The 15,268-nt window shown below is 37.8% G+C and overlaps 1 protein-coding gene across 2 annotated transcripts in view; it reads left to right on the top strand.

Annotated features, from left to right (window-relative positions):
- WDR33 (WD repeat domain 33) overlaps window positions 1-15,268 on the top strand; it is a 114,943-nt gene that overhangs the window by 82,307 nt on the left and 17,368 nt on the right. For both annotated transcript variants that reach the window (XM_005675840.3, XM_013967618.2), the window contains exons 8-11: window positions 12,884-13,010; window positions 14,098-14,252; window positions 14,341-14,419; window positions 14,839-14,949. In XM_005675840.3, the coding sequence (XP_005675897.3) occupies window positions 12,884-13,010; window positions 14,098-14,252; window positions 14,341-14,419; window positions 14,839-14,949 (472 nt within the window). The remainder of the gene's footprint in view (window positions 1-12,883; window positions 13,011-14,097; window positions 14,253-14,340; window positions 14,420-14,838; window positions 14,950-15,268) is intronic.

Here is a 15,268-nt window from a genome sequence, read left to right as displayed (position 1 = left end):
AGCACAGCCTTTGTCACTGAGCTGTCCCAGAGCCTAGAGCCTCTTCTCTTTTTTTTTAAGGCGCCAACAACCCATTATGTATCATGGGTTTTATTTTCTGCTCTGGTTTATTCATCACTAAACCCATCTATTTTTGGAGCATGTCAACATTTAGGTTGAAGTTTTTTGAAATTTTCATAAAGTTTGTGGTCAGTGACAGTCTTGGAGTAAGTTCATCTGCTGTAAATTTTTTAAAAGTAATTTAGGAAGGAGCTTGTGTACATAATTTTACTTATTCTATTCTAAGTCATCAAACGTCTTACCTGTTTTTCTTAATTAAAATACAGTCATAATATAATAAAGGCAATGATGACTTCAATTTTGTAGGTCTTCCAGTTCTGAGAGAATAAGGGCATTAGATCAAGTCTAATACTTAGGTTGGGTATTGGTAATTAGAACTCGTGGGTTATTTGAAGACTGAAATTTAGGAAAATCTTAAGAAGTCTGACTTTTGGGAAGTACTTTCAAATGGACCATATTCTGCTTTCCCATACTCTGTCCATGGTAGTGACAGCTCTTGCTGAACAACTAACTAACTCTACGTGGAAATCTGTCCTTGTGGTGAGCTTTTTCCAGGCAGAGATTGGATCAAAATAAGAACTTTCATAATTTGACTATTCAAAATGTGTGCTAGGCATGGTGCTAAGTGCTTCATACATTTCGTTTCATTCTTGAAACTGCCCCCAATAATTGAGTAATCCATTTTACACATGAAAATATTAAGGTTTAGCAAGGGTGATATAAATTATGTAAGGCCAGAACTGGTAAATGACATCGGAGGTTTAAACAGATGGTTTACTACAAATCTTTTCACTATTAACCATTGTATAGCACATGAACACTAAACATAGTACCTACATAAATTAAATTATATTTAATATATCCTTGATTCCAAATGAAACTGTTCTGACACTATTGCACGTGGAGTTGAGAATCTGTATGATTCTCTCTTGACACTGCTCAGAGAGGGAGGCAGAATGAAGCATTGATCTGTTGTTTTCCCCAAGAACACTCTTTTGTTTTGTTTGTTTGTTTGTTTGTTTTGTTTTGTTTGTTTTTGAACTCTGGGCTTTTCATCATTCATTCAACAAAGTACAAGAAGATGGCAAATTTTAAACACCTCCATGAGGAAATCATGGTGTTCTTTATAATATGTTGCATTTTATTTGAGCTGTTTTGGATGTTCACATTTCCTAATAAGCATTACTTGGTTTCCACATTTCTGGAATAGTTTTGTGGTTTTTTTTTTCTTTTTCTGAGATCTATGAGTAAAATTCTGAAAATTTGTTATATGTCTTCATTTATAATGAGTCTTTGGCTAGATACAGAATCCTGGATTCCAGGCTGTCCCCCCACCCCGTTTTAGCACTATCAAGGTTTTGTTTCTGTGTCTTCTGCTGCCAGTGTTTTGATGGGAAGCTTTATGGTCGTTGTGGAATGGTGCTCAGTTGGGGTTTATCTGGTGTTTCCTCATGACTGGTTCTGGTGTGGTGGTCTGGAGTTCGGGGAGGGAGGTCGTGGAGGTAAAGTGCTGCTTCTGTCACAGCAGAAGATGAGGTGCATGCTCTCGGCGTGACTTGATGTTGACCTTGATCACCATGTTGGAGCAGTGTTTGTCAGAGTTCTCCAGTGTAAGGTGACTTCTTTCCCCCTTCTCCATACAGTTCTCTTTGAAAGGAAGTCATGAAGCACAGCCCACACCTAAAGCACTGGGAATTAGGCTCCACATCCTTGAGAGTAAACCTAAGTTGTTTGGAATTTTCATGTATGAGTGATTCAGCTCCTCTCCTCCTCTTATTTATATCAGTATGAACTAATGGATATTTATTTTATTGGAATATGTTTTCATTATGATGGAAACTAGGTAACATGACCAAGCTTCCAGTTGAGGTTTTCTCCATTGTCTATTTCTGCTTTGGAATAGAAATGAAAATAATGACCAAGGTCCAATTGGAGTGTACAGCTGTATCTAAATATTATTTTGTAGAAAAAATTCTTACGGTTAGAAGTTACACAGCCTGCAGGGACTCATGTGATATACACTTACCCAGCAGTATTTAGGGGTTCACATAACCTTTCTGTTCTGATATAGATAAATTTCTTTAACTTTGCCATTCTTACCTTCCTTCCTTCCAAGGCATGAGTAGTAGTAGATGGGCAGAATTATATAGGGAACCACATTTACCAAAAGTGTGCAAATATTCCCAAAAAGATTCTGGCAAAACTCAAGAGATTCAGAGTACAGTTGATACTGTGCATGGCTGTGATTGCCCTGGGGTTAATAAACTGTACTTTGACCTGTATTATGTGTTGCTTTTATCTATCTAAACTTTCAACTTAAAAAAAATGGTCTCTTTAATATGTCCAGCTGGGTGAATCATACTTTTCACCTGTTTTCAGAAGGAAGGCTTACCTTTGAAGTACCAAAAAGTATCATTGTAAATGGTTTTGTTTTTTCTTTATTAGGAGCTTCAATTAGGAGTTCTCTTCATTCTTGGCCAAGGTATCTTCTGGCACTAATAGCTTTATTATTAATGTTGCACAGGACTGCTCTTTCTGGTAGTCCTATTGATTCTTTTAAAAAGCATTTTTTTCTTTTTTTTACATTTTCTTTTCTAAGTTTTCAAGCAATGACTATATGCTTTTTTCTTGACCCTTTAAAAGAATATTGTACCATCTGTATATTACTGTTGAATTATGTATGTGCGTAGAAACGTTTACTAGAGAACCTTTGACTAGCTAATTACACACAGACACAGAAACACACCAGTGTACCCTTTCTTATAAAGGACTTTGCTGCTGGTTTTTGCACTGTATGAGACACCGGTAATCTCCCATCTTAAACAAATAAATGGCTGAAGTGCTTTGTAATATTTATTGTTAACATTCACCAGTGGGGGAGTATATCAGCAATGAGGCCGAAAGAATATTTGGTTGTTGCATTCCTTCCCTTTAATCTTCTTTGATAAATATTCTCCAAAATAGCCTTGTATTTTTTGAATACTTCAAAATTTTAATTGCACTCAAATTATGCACTTAGTCATATATTCTTTTTTTTTTTTTTTTCATTTTTTCAGAAGTAGTTACATGGCATTAATTTTATGTATGTTTGATTTCAATTTTTAATGTACTTGACAATTTCTTTTAGGTCAGCTTTTGTCAGTACTGTGTACTGGTACAAACACATGGTACAAACATACAGAAACCATTTTCCTTGCATATGCAAATTAAATATGTAAGTTAAGCAGAAGGTTGGCAAATTTATGATGTGCTGCTGCTAAGTTGCTTCAGTAGTGTCCGACTCTGTGCGACCCCAGAGACGGCAGCCCACCAGGCTCCCCTGTCCCTGGAATTCTCCAGGCAAGAACACTGGAGTGGGTTGCTATTTCCTTCTCCAATGCATGAAGGTGAAAAGAGAAAGTGAAGTCGCTCAGTCCTGTCTGACTCTTAGCGACCCCATGGACTGCAGCCCACCAGGCTCCTCCATCCATGGGATTTTCCAGGCAAGAGTACTGGAGTAGGGTGCCATTGCCTTCTCCGAATTTATGATGTATCTACTTCTATTCCATATGAGTTTTTCTGTTCGTATACTCTATGCTCTTCTGACACTATATCTTCCACAGTTTTTTATAACCTGAAAAACACTTTTGTGTTACCTCTCAGCTCTGTCAAACCCTTACCTTTTGGCTTACATATTTATGAATTTTAAAAAGAAGTACACATTACAGATATGGTTAAAGGGCCTTTTACTTGTTCCTCTCCTGCTCCAAAACTGTCTGCTGACCTGAATTTACATTCATCATTTCAGCTAGCATTTCAGAATTTTGCAGATTGATCTTTTGAGGGACTTGGAAGTATTCTGAGGAAGAAAGACTCATGGTCAGCTTCTCACCTACAGATGTGTCATATACATTGACAGCGTTGTAAGGCCCTCAGACATGGAGAGAAACTTGGCAGTCTTTACAGTTCAGCATTGCCCAGCTGTTTGACCAGAGAAACCCTTCAGCCATGATTCTGTGCACTGTTGTTGCTTAGAAGATGCTTTGTGTAAGCACTGCCTAGAGGTGTACTCTTTCCAAAATGTATTTTCCATTTAATTTTATAGTTTTTTTTAACTAACATACCTTTCTGGATTTAAATGACAAAGATAGTAATTACTCCCAATTGATGTTCAGTGTTGGATCAAGTTTAAAATCATTCTACAAAAAAGGAAGGTGAAAGTGCTAATAAATTGCATATTCATTGACCAATGTACAAGTAGCTTTATGTTCCTTAATTTTTAAAATTCTTAATTCTGCTGATCTTCTGAAATGTCTGGCTGTGGACCATGACTACATATTCCTTTTGCCTTAAACTGATCTGTTATATTTTCTGTTCTTGTGGCTGAAAGTAGCTTGAGTTTGTTGTTAATGTTTGACACACTTTCTTGAATGCAGTTCTTCAACTGTCAATATTGTGCAAAGTGGTACTTGAATTTTGAATTTTGTTTGCTTTTTTTCCTTCCTGTATTAGAAAATCTTGGTGTTTTGTAAGCTATGTATGAAAGAAAACTTTCTTAAGATTTGTTCTCATAATGATCTGATCCAGGAAAAATAAAATGGGGAAATGGACACTATTTCTGACCTTCAAATAAAATTCTGTATCTGGCTTTTGAGACTGTTCGCCAAGCCTTGGGACATATGCACTGTCTTAAGGCAGGGCTGTTTACCCGTGTGGCCTGATGGGTCCCTTAGGGTCTGGTGAGGCTGTGAAGACAGGGCTGCTTACCCGTGTGGGCTGATGGGTCCCGTAGGGTCTGGTGAGGCTTTGAAGGAGAGATGAGGTTCTTGAAAAATGCGCAGGGGCACTAAGTTCACATACAGTTTCACAGAGGCCAGGGAACCTCCTGTAAGGGAAGATCCAAAAACAGACCTTGTTCCCTTGTTGGCTTCTAGCCTTCACTGCACTAATAGGAAATTATTAATAAACAGGAAGGCTCCAGTTTCTACAAAAATAAGCCTAGAGCTGTTCACCAAATAGCTAAGGACATCTATCCTGTTATTCCTAAAATTTTAGGATTTATTAAGGAGTCTCTGCATTCTATTTCTAGGATAGCCTTTAGAAACAATAAGATCTAAACATTTCATCATTAGGAAAAATTTTTTTTTCCTGCATTCTGCACCTTATTTCAAGATAGTTATGTAACACTTATTTTAAAAGGTTTTTTGTTTGTTTTGTGGACAGCTATCTCTAAAACACCTGTATTAATTTTTGCTGGCTTAATTTCCATCTATATTCAGAAAACTTTTTTAAGCATTAACTTTTGAAAGCTTTTGTGGCCTGGACTTTGTGGTTCCACAGATACTTCCCCAGAGTTCAATTCTGTTTCGTTTGCTGATCACCTACTTTAGAGACTGAGCACCTCTAATAGGAGCCCAATAAGTACTGTTGAGCACCTTCATTTTGAATTAGTGAGCAAGTGAAAGATAGATGAATGTGTGAAAGAATAATCATGTGGAATAAGTAAAATTATTGTTAATCTCCTCATTCAGTATACATTCTAATGCACAATTAATGGCTTCTTTCTGCAAACAAGTATTATGAAGTAATAAGCTAAACAATTCTGGATGTCAGACACTGGTTAACCCACAAAGCAAATGCCACCTGTCTCCCAGAGATGCTAATTCTGCCACTATTCATTTAGTGAGGATCCTGAAGAAATGTTTAGCTACGAAAGAAATGCAGAACTCACTGCCCTCAAAACTTAAGTTTTGAGAGTAGCCCAGTATGATTAGATTAATTTGGAATTTCTTTGGGTGGAGTTGAGTCATGGTTGCCACATTTAACAGGACCTTGCTCTTCAAGGTCAATGTGATTACTTCTCAGGTAAAAGTAATTATCTTTGTGTTTAGGTTTCACCCCTAAATTATTTCCATATTTTCAAGATGGAAAGATACTTAGAAGTTTTCCTTCTGCACCCTTCTCATTTATACTTGTGCAGGCAAATTTGATAAAAGAAACTCTTTGCCCCTTTATATGGATGTTTTATATTTAGTGAGGTGAAGGGAAGATTGGACATGGGAAGGAGGCAGTCCTGGCTACCAGTGGTCAGTGGACTAACCCCAACAGGCCTCAGCTTTCTCTTGTAAAACTTTTACAAGACTATGACTTTGCAGGTCTTCACTAGCTCAAGTATTGATTGAAGATAATTTTTTGTTGTTGCTGTTCATTTTGTAACAGAGATAGTAAATAAAAATAATGTGATTATGGAGATTTAAGAAGAAAGTTTTTTTTTTTTTTTTTTTAAATGACTGTCTAAATCAGTGTTGTCCAATAGGACTTCATGTGGTGATGGAAATATTCTATATTTATGCTTCCAATATGCTAGTCATTAGTCACATGGGGCTGTTGAGCACTTGAAATGTTGGTAGTGTGACTGAGGCACCTATTAAAACATTTAAATAGGCACATGTGGCTAATAGCTACTATGTTGAACAGTGCAGGCTAAATTCTTAAAGTATTTATAAGCATTCAAAGGGAGTCTCACATGTCGATTTATCATGACAGTCGTATTTTTCATTTGATGAGTTGCAACTGGGATATATTAGAATTTGGCAGTTGTACCTCTAAGTATCAATATTGAAATCTTTCTTCAAGCACAGCCTCCATTTCTAGTTGCTGTCAAATACAGCCAAGCTGGGCTTCCTTGGTGTCTCAGAGAGGAAAGAATCTGCCTATAATGCGGGAGACCTGAGTTCAGTCCCTGGGTCAGGAAGATCCCTTGGAGGAGGGAACGGCTACCCACTCCAGTATTCTTGACTGGAGAGTTCCTGAACCGAGAAGCCTGGCAGGCTACTCTGTCTGTGTGTGGTCTTTGTGGTCACAAAAAGTTGGATAGGACTGAGCAACTAACCCTACTACTGCTACTACAACCGAGATACTTGTTACCTTTCTCAGGGATCCTAGAGCGTCACTGGCTTCTTACAGCTCTGCCATCCTAATGATGATTGTATGGGTTTGCTACAGTCTACCTGTAGACTCCTGTCAGTCCCCTGCAGGTCTACACATTGTTCCTTTATAGTATCTGGAGCAGGTTTGGTGGTGCTGAGAGTTTTATCTTTGTATTTTTTATAAGCTTAAACCTGAAACATTTAAATGTCGCTTTAAAAAATACTTAGTCTTTCATTGTCAAAAAGTTTTTAGTCCTCAAATCTTGAGCCATTAGCAAGATGTTTTTACTACTAAAATATCTAGGTCACTAGGCCAATAAAAGTTGTCATGTGGATGTATTAATTGCTTTAGCATTAAAAATACTGCATTCTTGAAATCTCCGTTTGCGGATAACAAAGCATTTTGAGTGATTCTGTCTTGAAATTCTGTATCTTTGAAATGATAAAAATTATCATAAAGGCGTTCTGTAGGAATAATGGTTGAAATTGATAAGCCATGTGTTTGGGACTCAAGTCATTTTTCCATGAGATAATAATTTATATAAGGTTAAGTTTTTATATATGGCATGCCAGGTCACAAGACCTTTAATATCTTGGAACTTAATTCAGTCATACCAAGTCCAAAAGCTTTCAATGAAAACTTGCATTCCCACCGAGGCTCTGAAGTGTATCTCCCTGGGACCCTAGGCATTGGTTAGTTCTGTACTGGCAAACACAGGTGCTAACTGGCATCAGTCAGTCCCTTGAGTTTTGACTAGAGGGAAACCAGAGGCAGTTGCCTTTATATAGAGTAATAAAAGCACACGTTGGAAATTTCGATCGGTATAGAAGAGTAAATTGCTTCTTAAACCCATACTGTTTCTTCTCCCTAAACTGTTAACAGCTTATGTTTTCTTCTTTACAAATGGAGCTAAATTACACCTTGCTTTTCTGCTTAAGATTTTAGAAACCAGGTTTATTGAGATATAAATTACTTCTGGTAACATTTTGGAGAAGGCGATGGCACCCCACTCCAGTACTCTTGCCTGGAAAGTCCCATGGACGGAGGAGCCTGGTGGGCTGCAGTCCATGGGGTCACGAAGAGTCGGACTCGACTGAGTGACTTCCCTTTCACTTTTCACTTTCATGCATTGGAGAAGGAAATGGCAACCCACTCCAGTGTTCTTGCCTGGAGAATCCCAGGGACGGGGAGCTTGGTGGGCTGCCGTCTGTGGGGTCACACAGAGTCGGACACGACTGAAGCGACTCAGCAGCAGCAGGGTAACATTTACCCTGTTTAGGTGTACAGTTCTATGAATTTTAACAAATACATGCATGATAATCAAGATACATAACATTTTTGTCCCTCCAAAAAGTTCCTTCCCATTGCTTCATTTTTGTAACCACCACCGTAATTAAGTTATAAAGTCTGTTACTCCAAAACATTTCCTCTTTCAGTTCCAACCTCAATTTTAATAGCTGTATTGTATTCAATTATATTGATGTACCTAAATTTTTCTAAATAGCCCCTTATTGATATAGATTGTTTCCAGTTTTAGAATTCAAATAAGGTCCAGTAAATACCTTTAAATATAAATCTTGGTGTGCTTTTTACAGCTGCAATCATATGGTAGATTCTGACCAGAGGGATTCCAGAATTAAAGGCTGTGAGCATATAACATTTAGATCGGGCCAGAAGCCCCCGGAAAGTTGTCCTAATTTCCTTTTCAACCAGTTGCGTATGAAATGTCTGTGACTCATTAACAGAACCCGCCTGCCAGTGCAGGAGACATGGGTTCGACCCCTGGGTGGGGAAGATCCCTTGGAGAAGGAGATGGCAGCTCACTCGTATTCTTCCCTGGGAAGTGCCATGGACAGAGGAGCCTGGAGAGCTAGTCCATGGGATTGCAAAAGAATCAAGCACAACTTCGTGACTGAACAGCTATCTTAACACTGTGTCACCAAAATTAATTTTTGCCAATTTGATGGATAAGATATTACCTAGCAAAGTAGCTTGCATTTTTTTCTCATTTTTAGAGCACATCTGAAAGTTCATACGCAGTATCTACCCATGTTATTTACGACTAAACCCACAATACTTTAGGAAACGTGGATAGAAAAATCTTACCTTTACTCTCACAGCTTCTGTAGTTTTCCTTTCCTGCTTATCTGTATGCACATTTGTGTAGTAATTGTCTGTGTGCATTTTCACAGTCATCCTTACAGCACATGCATGGTTTGTGCATGTACTGTGTGCTTTTTAAAAGTCCACTGTATTTCATGAGCGTTTTTCTTTGTTCCAAGAAGCTTCACTGCAGTAGTTGGGTGTTTCTTCTGTTTTGGGACTGTGGCACAGTTGATCCAGTCATTCCACTTCTAAACTATTTTATACTTTTTTACTATTATGAACAAGGCTTCGAATACCATGCTTTGAAAATAAGTTTTAAAAATCTTTAAAATTATTTTCTTAGGATAAATTTCTACTTGTTTGATTCTTCTGGATCTAAATGTGTCATATTGACAGGAGAGGGTAGAATTTCATCATTTGAAGTAGTTTTTGTCTCTTCATTGGGAATTCAGTAACTTGTTATCCTGGGGAAGGAATCAGTTGCATATTAGTTTCCTTCTATGCCAGCTCAATCTATTTATTTTCTTCTTTTTCATGAAAAATTATGAAAATGATTTATGCTACTTGTAAAGATTTCAGAAAGGTAATCAATCCATTAAGTAAATTAAATTTTTAACTGAAGTTTTTTCTCTGAAGATCAGTTGTTTTCAGTATTTTAAAGTTACCAAATGAGTCGCAGTGAGCTGTCCTTGCCCGTGCCCTCTCCGTGCCCAGCTCTCAGCCTTGTGGCAGTCAGTATTGCCACATTCTTGCGCGTCCTTTCAGACACATCGTCTGCATTCGTGAGCAGATGCACGTGTCCTCTGTGTGTGTGTGTGCGTCTCTCTCTGTTTAAGCCACAAAGGTTAGCAAGCTACGCATACTTTTTGTAAATTCTTAGATTATTTGTATTTATTTTTTTAAGTAGATAATATATGTACGTTTTTCAAAGAGAAAATAATGTAAAGATTTGCATAGTCCCACTTGTATTCCAGTACCCTGTCTGAAATGTACCATCCTTTGGTGAGTCTTTATGCATAGAAAAGCAAATACTCAGTAGGAAGGTACATATTTTTGTTTTCCTCTGTAACTCTCAAACTGACCTTTCACATGTAATAAGGCAGTAGGGAATAGATGACGAGCAGTGGCTCGGGGGCCAGCTTGCTGAATTCATATATCTGCGCTGCCACATATCAAGTGTATAATTCTGGGCAAGTTAGTTAGCCTATCTGTGCTTTGTAATCAGATGTAAAATTATGGCTCAGTATACATACTCTGCTTAGAGTAGTACACATGAGTATATGTGTTTGCTAGTGGTATTTTTATTATTAGGGACAGTGGCCAATAAAATAATACTCAAGAATCAATCCAGATCAATTTAACTTCAGGGGAGCCTGGTAGGCTGCCGTCTATGGGGTTGCACAGAGTTGGACACGACTGAAGTGACTTAGCAGCAGCAGCAGCAGCAGTGATATATATATGAATATGGTGGCTCAGACGGTAAAGCGTCTGCATACAATGCGGGAGACCCGGGTTCAATCCCTGGGTCGGGAAGATCTCCTGGAGAAGGAAATGGTAACCCAATCCAGTATTCTTTCCTGGAAGATCCACGGAACGAGAAGCCTGGTAGGCTACAGGCCATGGGGTCGCAGGGAGTCGGACATGCCTGAGCGACTTCACTTTCACTTTCTTTTCAAGTTCATTTAACAAAAAGGGATAATGGGATTTCTCACTTGTTTGAATTCTATTTAAATATTTTAGAAAACTTCCAAAAACAAAAGTAAAGCAACTAAAATATACTTTGTTGTTCCTTTTTTATGGGTTGATAGGGTTTTTTTGGGGGGGTTGTTTTTGCACATATGTTTTTAAACAGATACACTTACTTTATGTAGTAAAAGTGTCTCAGAGAAAGTGAGGTAGAGGTGACTGCTGAGAATATGAACTTTTTTTGCATAGTGTATCACATTTAAAAAAATCTCATGTGCTTTCTACTCAAATTTGGTAAAAATACATATCTATATAATATATAATTTTAGGTGATAGTGACCCATAAAGTTTTAAAATTCTATAGCCATATGTTTTAAGGATAAAGTTATTAATGACATTTAAAGTTCTTAAGGCAAACAAGGGGCTGGGAGCTTGATTTATATTTCTATCCAATTTTTCCATCCTCAGTTCTTAATAAAAAAAATTAAGGGAACAACAAAACCTCTTTCCCCTTTCCCTTTGTTGGTTACAAAATAATATATATTTATTGTAGGAAATATAAAAGCAGAAGGCAGAGAAATAATTACCTTGAAATTACTATTCAGTTTAATATTGTAACAGCTTGGTATCTAGGCTTCTTGCCTTTTTTCTCTATGTAGCTGTGCACACAGTCCCTCATGTTATTAATTTGTTTGCCTTCTACAGTGATGGCATCAGGAATGCTATACACAGTTTTTTTAAAAATAAACTTAGTATCATGATCATTTTAATCATTCCGTTATCTATGAAATCATTTATAATAGATGTATCATATTCCATTGAGCACATATGCCATACTGAAATTTAATTTGTAGTATATTTCCTACTCAAGAGCATTTAAAAATAAACGATATCAGTAAATATCCTCACAAATCAAATTTTATGGACACACATTATATCCTTATGATCATTTCTGAGACATGGAGTTATTGGGTTATAGGACAGACTCTTTTTTTTCATGCTTTTTCATACACATTGCCAAACTGCTCTCCAGATAGTTGGCATCTTCGGAGTGCTTACTAGCACAGGGGTGGTCTCTAGTTAAGTCCTTGCCTATTTGAGATGCGAATGCCCTTTGTGCATGGTGCATGTTCACTCTCCAGTGCCTCTAGAACTATCTCTTCTTCCTTCCTTCCCGATTTTTCTGCTCATCTGTATCCTTCCTCCTTCCCCCTTCATAGAAGCCGGATTTGATCCAGGTTAGAGATGGAGCTATTTCAAATGCTATTTACCTTTCTCCACTTGCTTCTTAGTGCATTTGCTGTATAAAATACTCTTGAGGCTCTTCTTGTATAGCAACCAAGTTTTCGAAAATCATGCTCTTTTTTTTTTTCAGTTTTGTAAATTCTGTTTTTTGCTTTAGTGATTTTTAGTAAGCTTAGTCTGTTACGCGTGTGAAGTAACCACAGTGGTTAAGAGAACTACTATCCCTAATCCAGGAGACTGGGTTCAGGTTTCAGCTCCTGTTCTTGTTGAGGAGAACAGCTTTCCTCAGGATTTTGTGAGGATTTAAAGAGGTGATGCTTGTAAGTGCTTCATACACTGCCTATCATACAGTGAGCACTTGACTGTCTAGCTTTTATTATCATCTCATCTGACATAAGTGTGAGTGAAGCAGGGATTATTTTTCTCATTCCATATTTCACGAAATGGTATCAGAGAGATGGAATGCTTTTCTTATTGTCACGTCTAGAAAGTGATGATGTCTGGATTTATAACTTTCGATCTGTAGGGTCTGCTGCAAAGTAGGAAAGCTTAAGTGAACAAGAGTTGTTTCTGATACTTAGGATAATACATAGAAGATCGTGAAAACTTTGAAAAGCTTTACTTACAGGGGCCTGAGAGGTAAAGCTTCCACAAAGTCTTGACTGGCCTACCAGCAAGTAGGTGAGAATAGATCTAGAGGAGAAATGGTTCCTGTGCATTGTGGCATAGAAGGGGAGGTTGCATTTTAAAGTTTAAGAAGACTGAGCACTAGGATCAAGACGTTTAATAGATTTCTCTACTTTGGTTTAAATGAGAATGGAGTCCTGTTTTAAATATCTATGCTGATTAGGTTTTTATCTTAACTTGTTTCCGACAGGGCACGGTGCTGATGTGAAGTGTGTAGACTGGCATCCAACAAAAGGGTTAGTTGTTTCAGGAAGTAAAGATAGTCAACAGCCAATCAAGTTCTGGGATCCCAAGACTGGGCAGAGTCTTGCAACACTGTAAGTGATAGGAACCCCACCTTGATCCTTCAGAAAAGGGGAGCATAGCTGACTGAATTGTTAACTACTAGCCTTCTTTTCTCTCAGGTATTCCTGAAAAAGTAGTGTAGACAGTAGATGGACTCTTACCTATAGGCCTTTTATTTATTAAATGTGGTTTCTCTCTAAATTCCTCAGCAAGTCAGGCTTGATGTAAATTTAATTTGGGTATCGGGGGGTGAGGGGTAGGGAGGAGGTGGTTATTACTACCACTCTAGATTACTCATCACATTGATACACTTGGCACTGTATGGAGTTGATATGTGTGCCATGTGTTAGACAGCCCACCTTTCTCCTTCTCCCTACAGCTCCTCAGAGAGAGGTTTTCCCTCTGTTTTTAAATCAGTTCTCATTTTTTTTGTCTGAGGTGTTTAGTTACAATGCAGCCACATTGTAAAATTTTCTCTTTAACTCATCTGTGAATATTCACAGTTCATTTAATATGTTGTTGATTTTTTTTTTTCTGACTAAGCAGCTGTCTCCTAGTCCCTCTGATTGAGAACTGAGCCATGTCCAGAGTGAGCTGGTTGGCAGCAAGGCTGCCTTGTTGCACAGCTCCAGTGGCCACAAGCAAATAGAACACCTTGTTAATGGTGCTCCTAGGAGAAGTGTGTTGTCCTGGCCTCAGTAGTTGCAGAGTCTTTTGTTCAAATTAACCCTCAAACTGTCTCAAAGTTCTTTTTAAATGTTTGACTTAATAAGAGCAGTTTATCGAATTTATAAAATTTAATGAGCTTTATTGAATATTAATTGATGTGTCCAAGTGCTTTCCTTGCTTCACAGATAAAGTTTTCTACCCAGTTGAAGTTCTACTGCTGTTTTAAATTGGTCAGTAAAAGCTGCTTAGATAATAGACATTATTTCTGTCTTTGACCTATTTCTTCCACGTATATTTTAACTGTAGTCCTGTAATGTCACATGCGTTATTACTTCTAGGCCAGACTTCTTGCCATCTTGACTACCATGTGCTTTTCAAGAAAAATGACCATTGGTTTACACTTGTTTTGAATTCTGACCAAGGATTATTTTCTTGGTACTTTGTTTCTAGTCATGCCCATAAAAACACAGTAATGGAAGTGAAATTAAATCTCAATGGCAACTGGCTACTCACAGCATCACGTGACCACCTCTGTAAACTTTTCGACATCCGAAATCTGAAAGAAGAGCTTCAAGTCTTCCGAGGTCATAAGAAAGAAGCTACAGGTCAGTGGCTATGATATGCTTCTCATTCTATTACTGTAGAATTCTGACATCCTAATAATTTTGTCTTTCTCTATGTTCTTGTTTACAGCTGTGGCCTGGCATCCTGTTCATGAAGGACTTTTTGCCAGTGGAGGGTCTGATGGCTCTTTGTTATTTTGGCATGTTGGGTATGTGGCACTCACTACGTAAAGAAGTTGTAAGTTTTATGAAGACCGCACCCGAAAGTGAAAAAAATGAGAGTGTGGTGTATTTTTTTATGAATGTTCATATGCCCTGTATCTGTAAACCAGTTTGGAATAGAAAACATAGCACCTCTCTTTCTGGCTGTGGAAGTCATAAAGGGAGAGGAAGACCAACTTCCTTGTTTCCTGTGATAAGGTAATTTCTAAGGCATTTCCCCTCTGAGCTGCTCTTTGGAAAGATGTTACTGATCACAACTTGGTACCTCTGAAACATGTGGAATTGACCAGATTCAAAGTTACCAAGTTTGGTAGCTTTGTATTACTCTAAAAGAAAGTACCTTCTTTGGTGGAGGAGAAACTGAATAATTTTGTGAAAAAGACTGCTTTCTGTGGTGCCCTTACAGAGTAGAGAAAGAAGTGGGTGGAATGGAGATGGCCCATGAAGGAATGATCTGGAGTCTGGCTTGGCATCCCCTTGGACATATTCTCTGCTCAGGCTCAAATGACCATACTAGGTAAGCTTTACGTCAAAAGTAACAAGGAATTGCTGTGTTTATGGAGCAGCTGGAGATAAATGCGTATTTAGTTCATTCATAGATGAATGTATTTATTTATCTTCTAACTTACTTTTAACGACATGTTCGCAGTGGTTTATGAATACGTATATTACAAGGAGATTGAGTATTGAGTATGACTTTGTTATTTGAATCTTTCTACATTAAACATTTTTAGCATAAGGCATTTTAAAACTCTGTTGTTTTTGCCAGAAGACTACTTAGTACTACTGTTAAGTGCCCAGAGATACACTGAAACTCTGCTTCTCTCCTCCTCCCT

This window comes from Capra hircus, chromosome 2 (genome assembly GCF_001704415.2).
Source record: "Capra hircus breed San Clemente chromosome 2, ASM170441v1, whole genome shotgun sequence".
Taxonomy (NCBI): Eukaryota; Metazoa; Chordata; class Mammalia; order Artiodactyla; family Bovidae; genus Capra; species Capra hircus.
The sequence above is the reverse complement of the archived record's forward strand: the minus strand, read 5'-3'. Positions and strand labels throughout refer to the sequence as shown.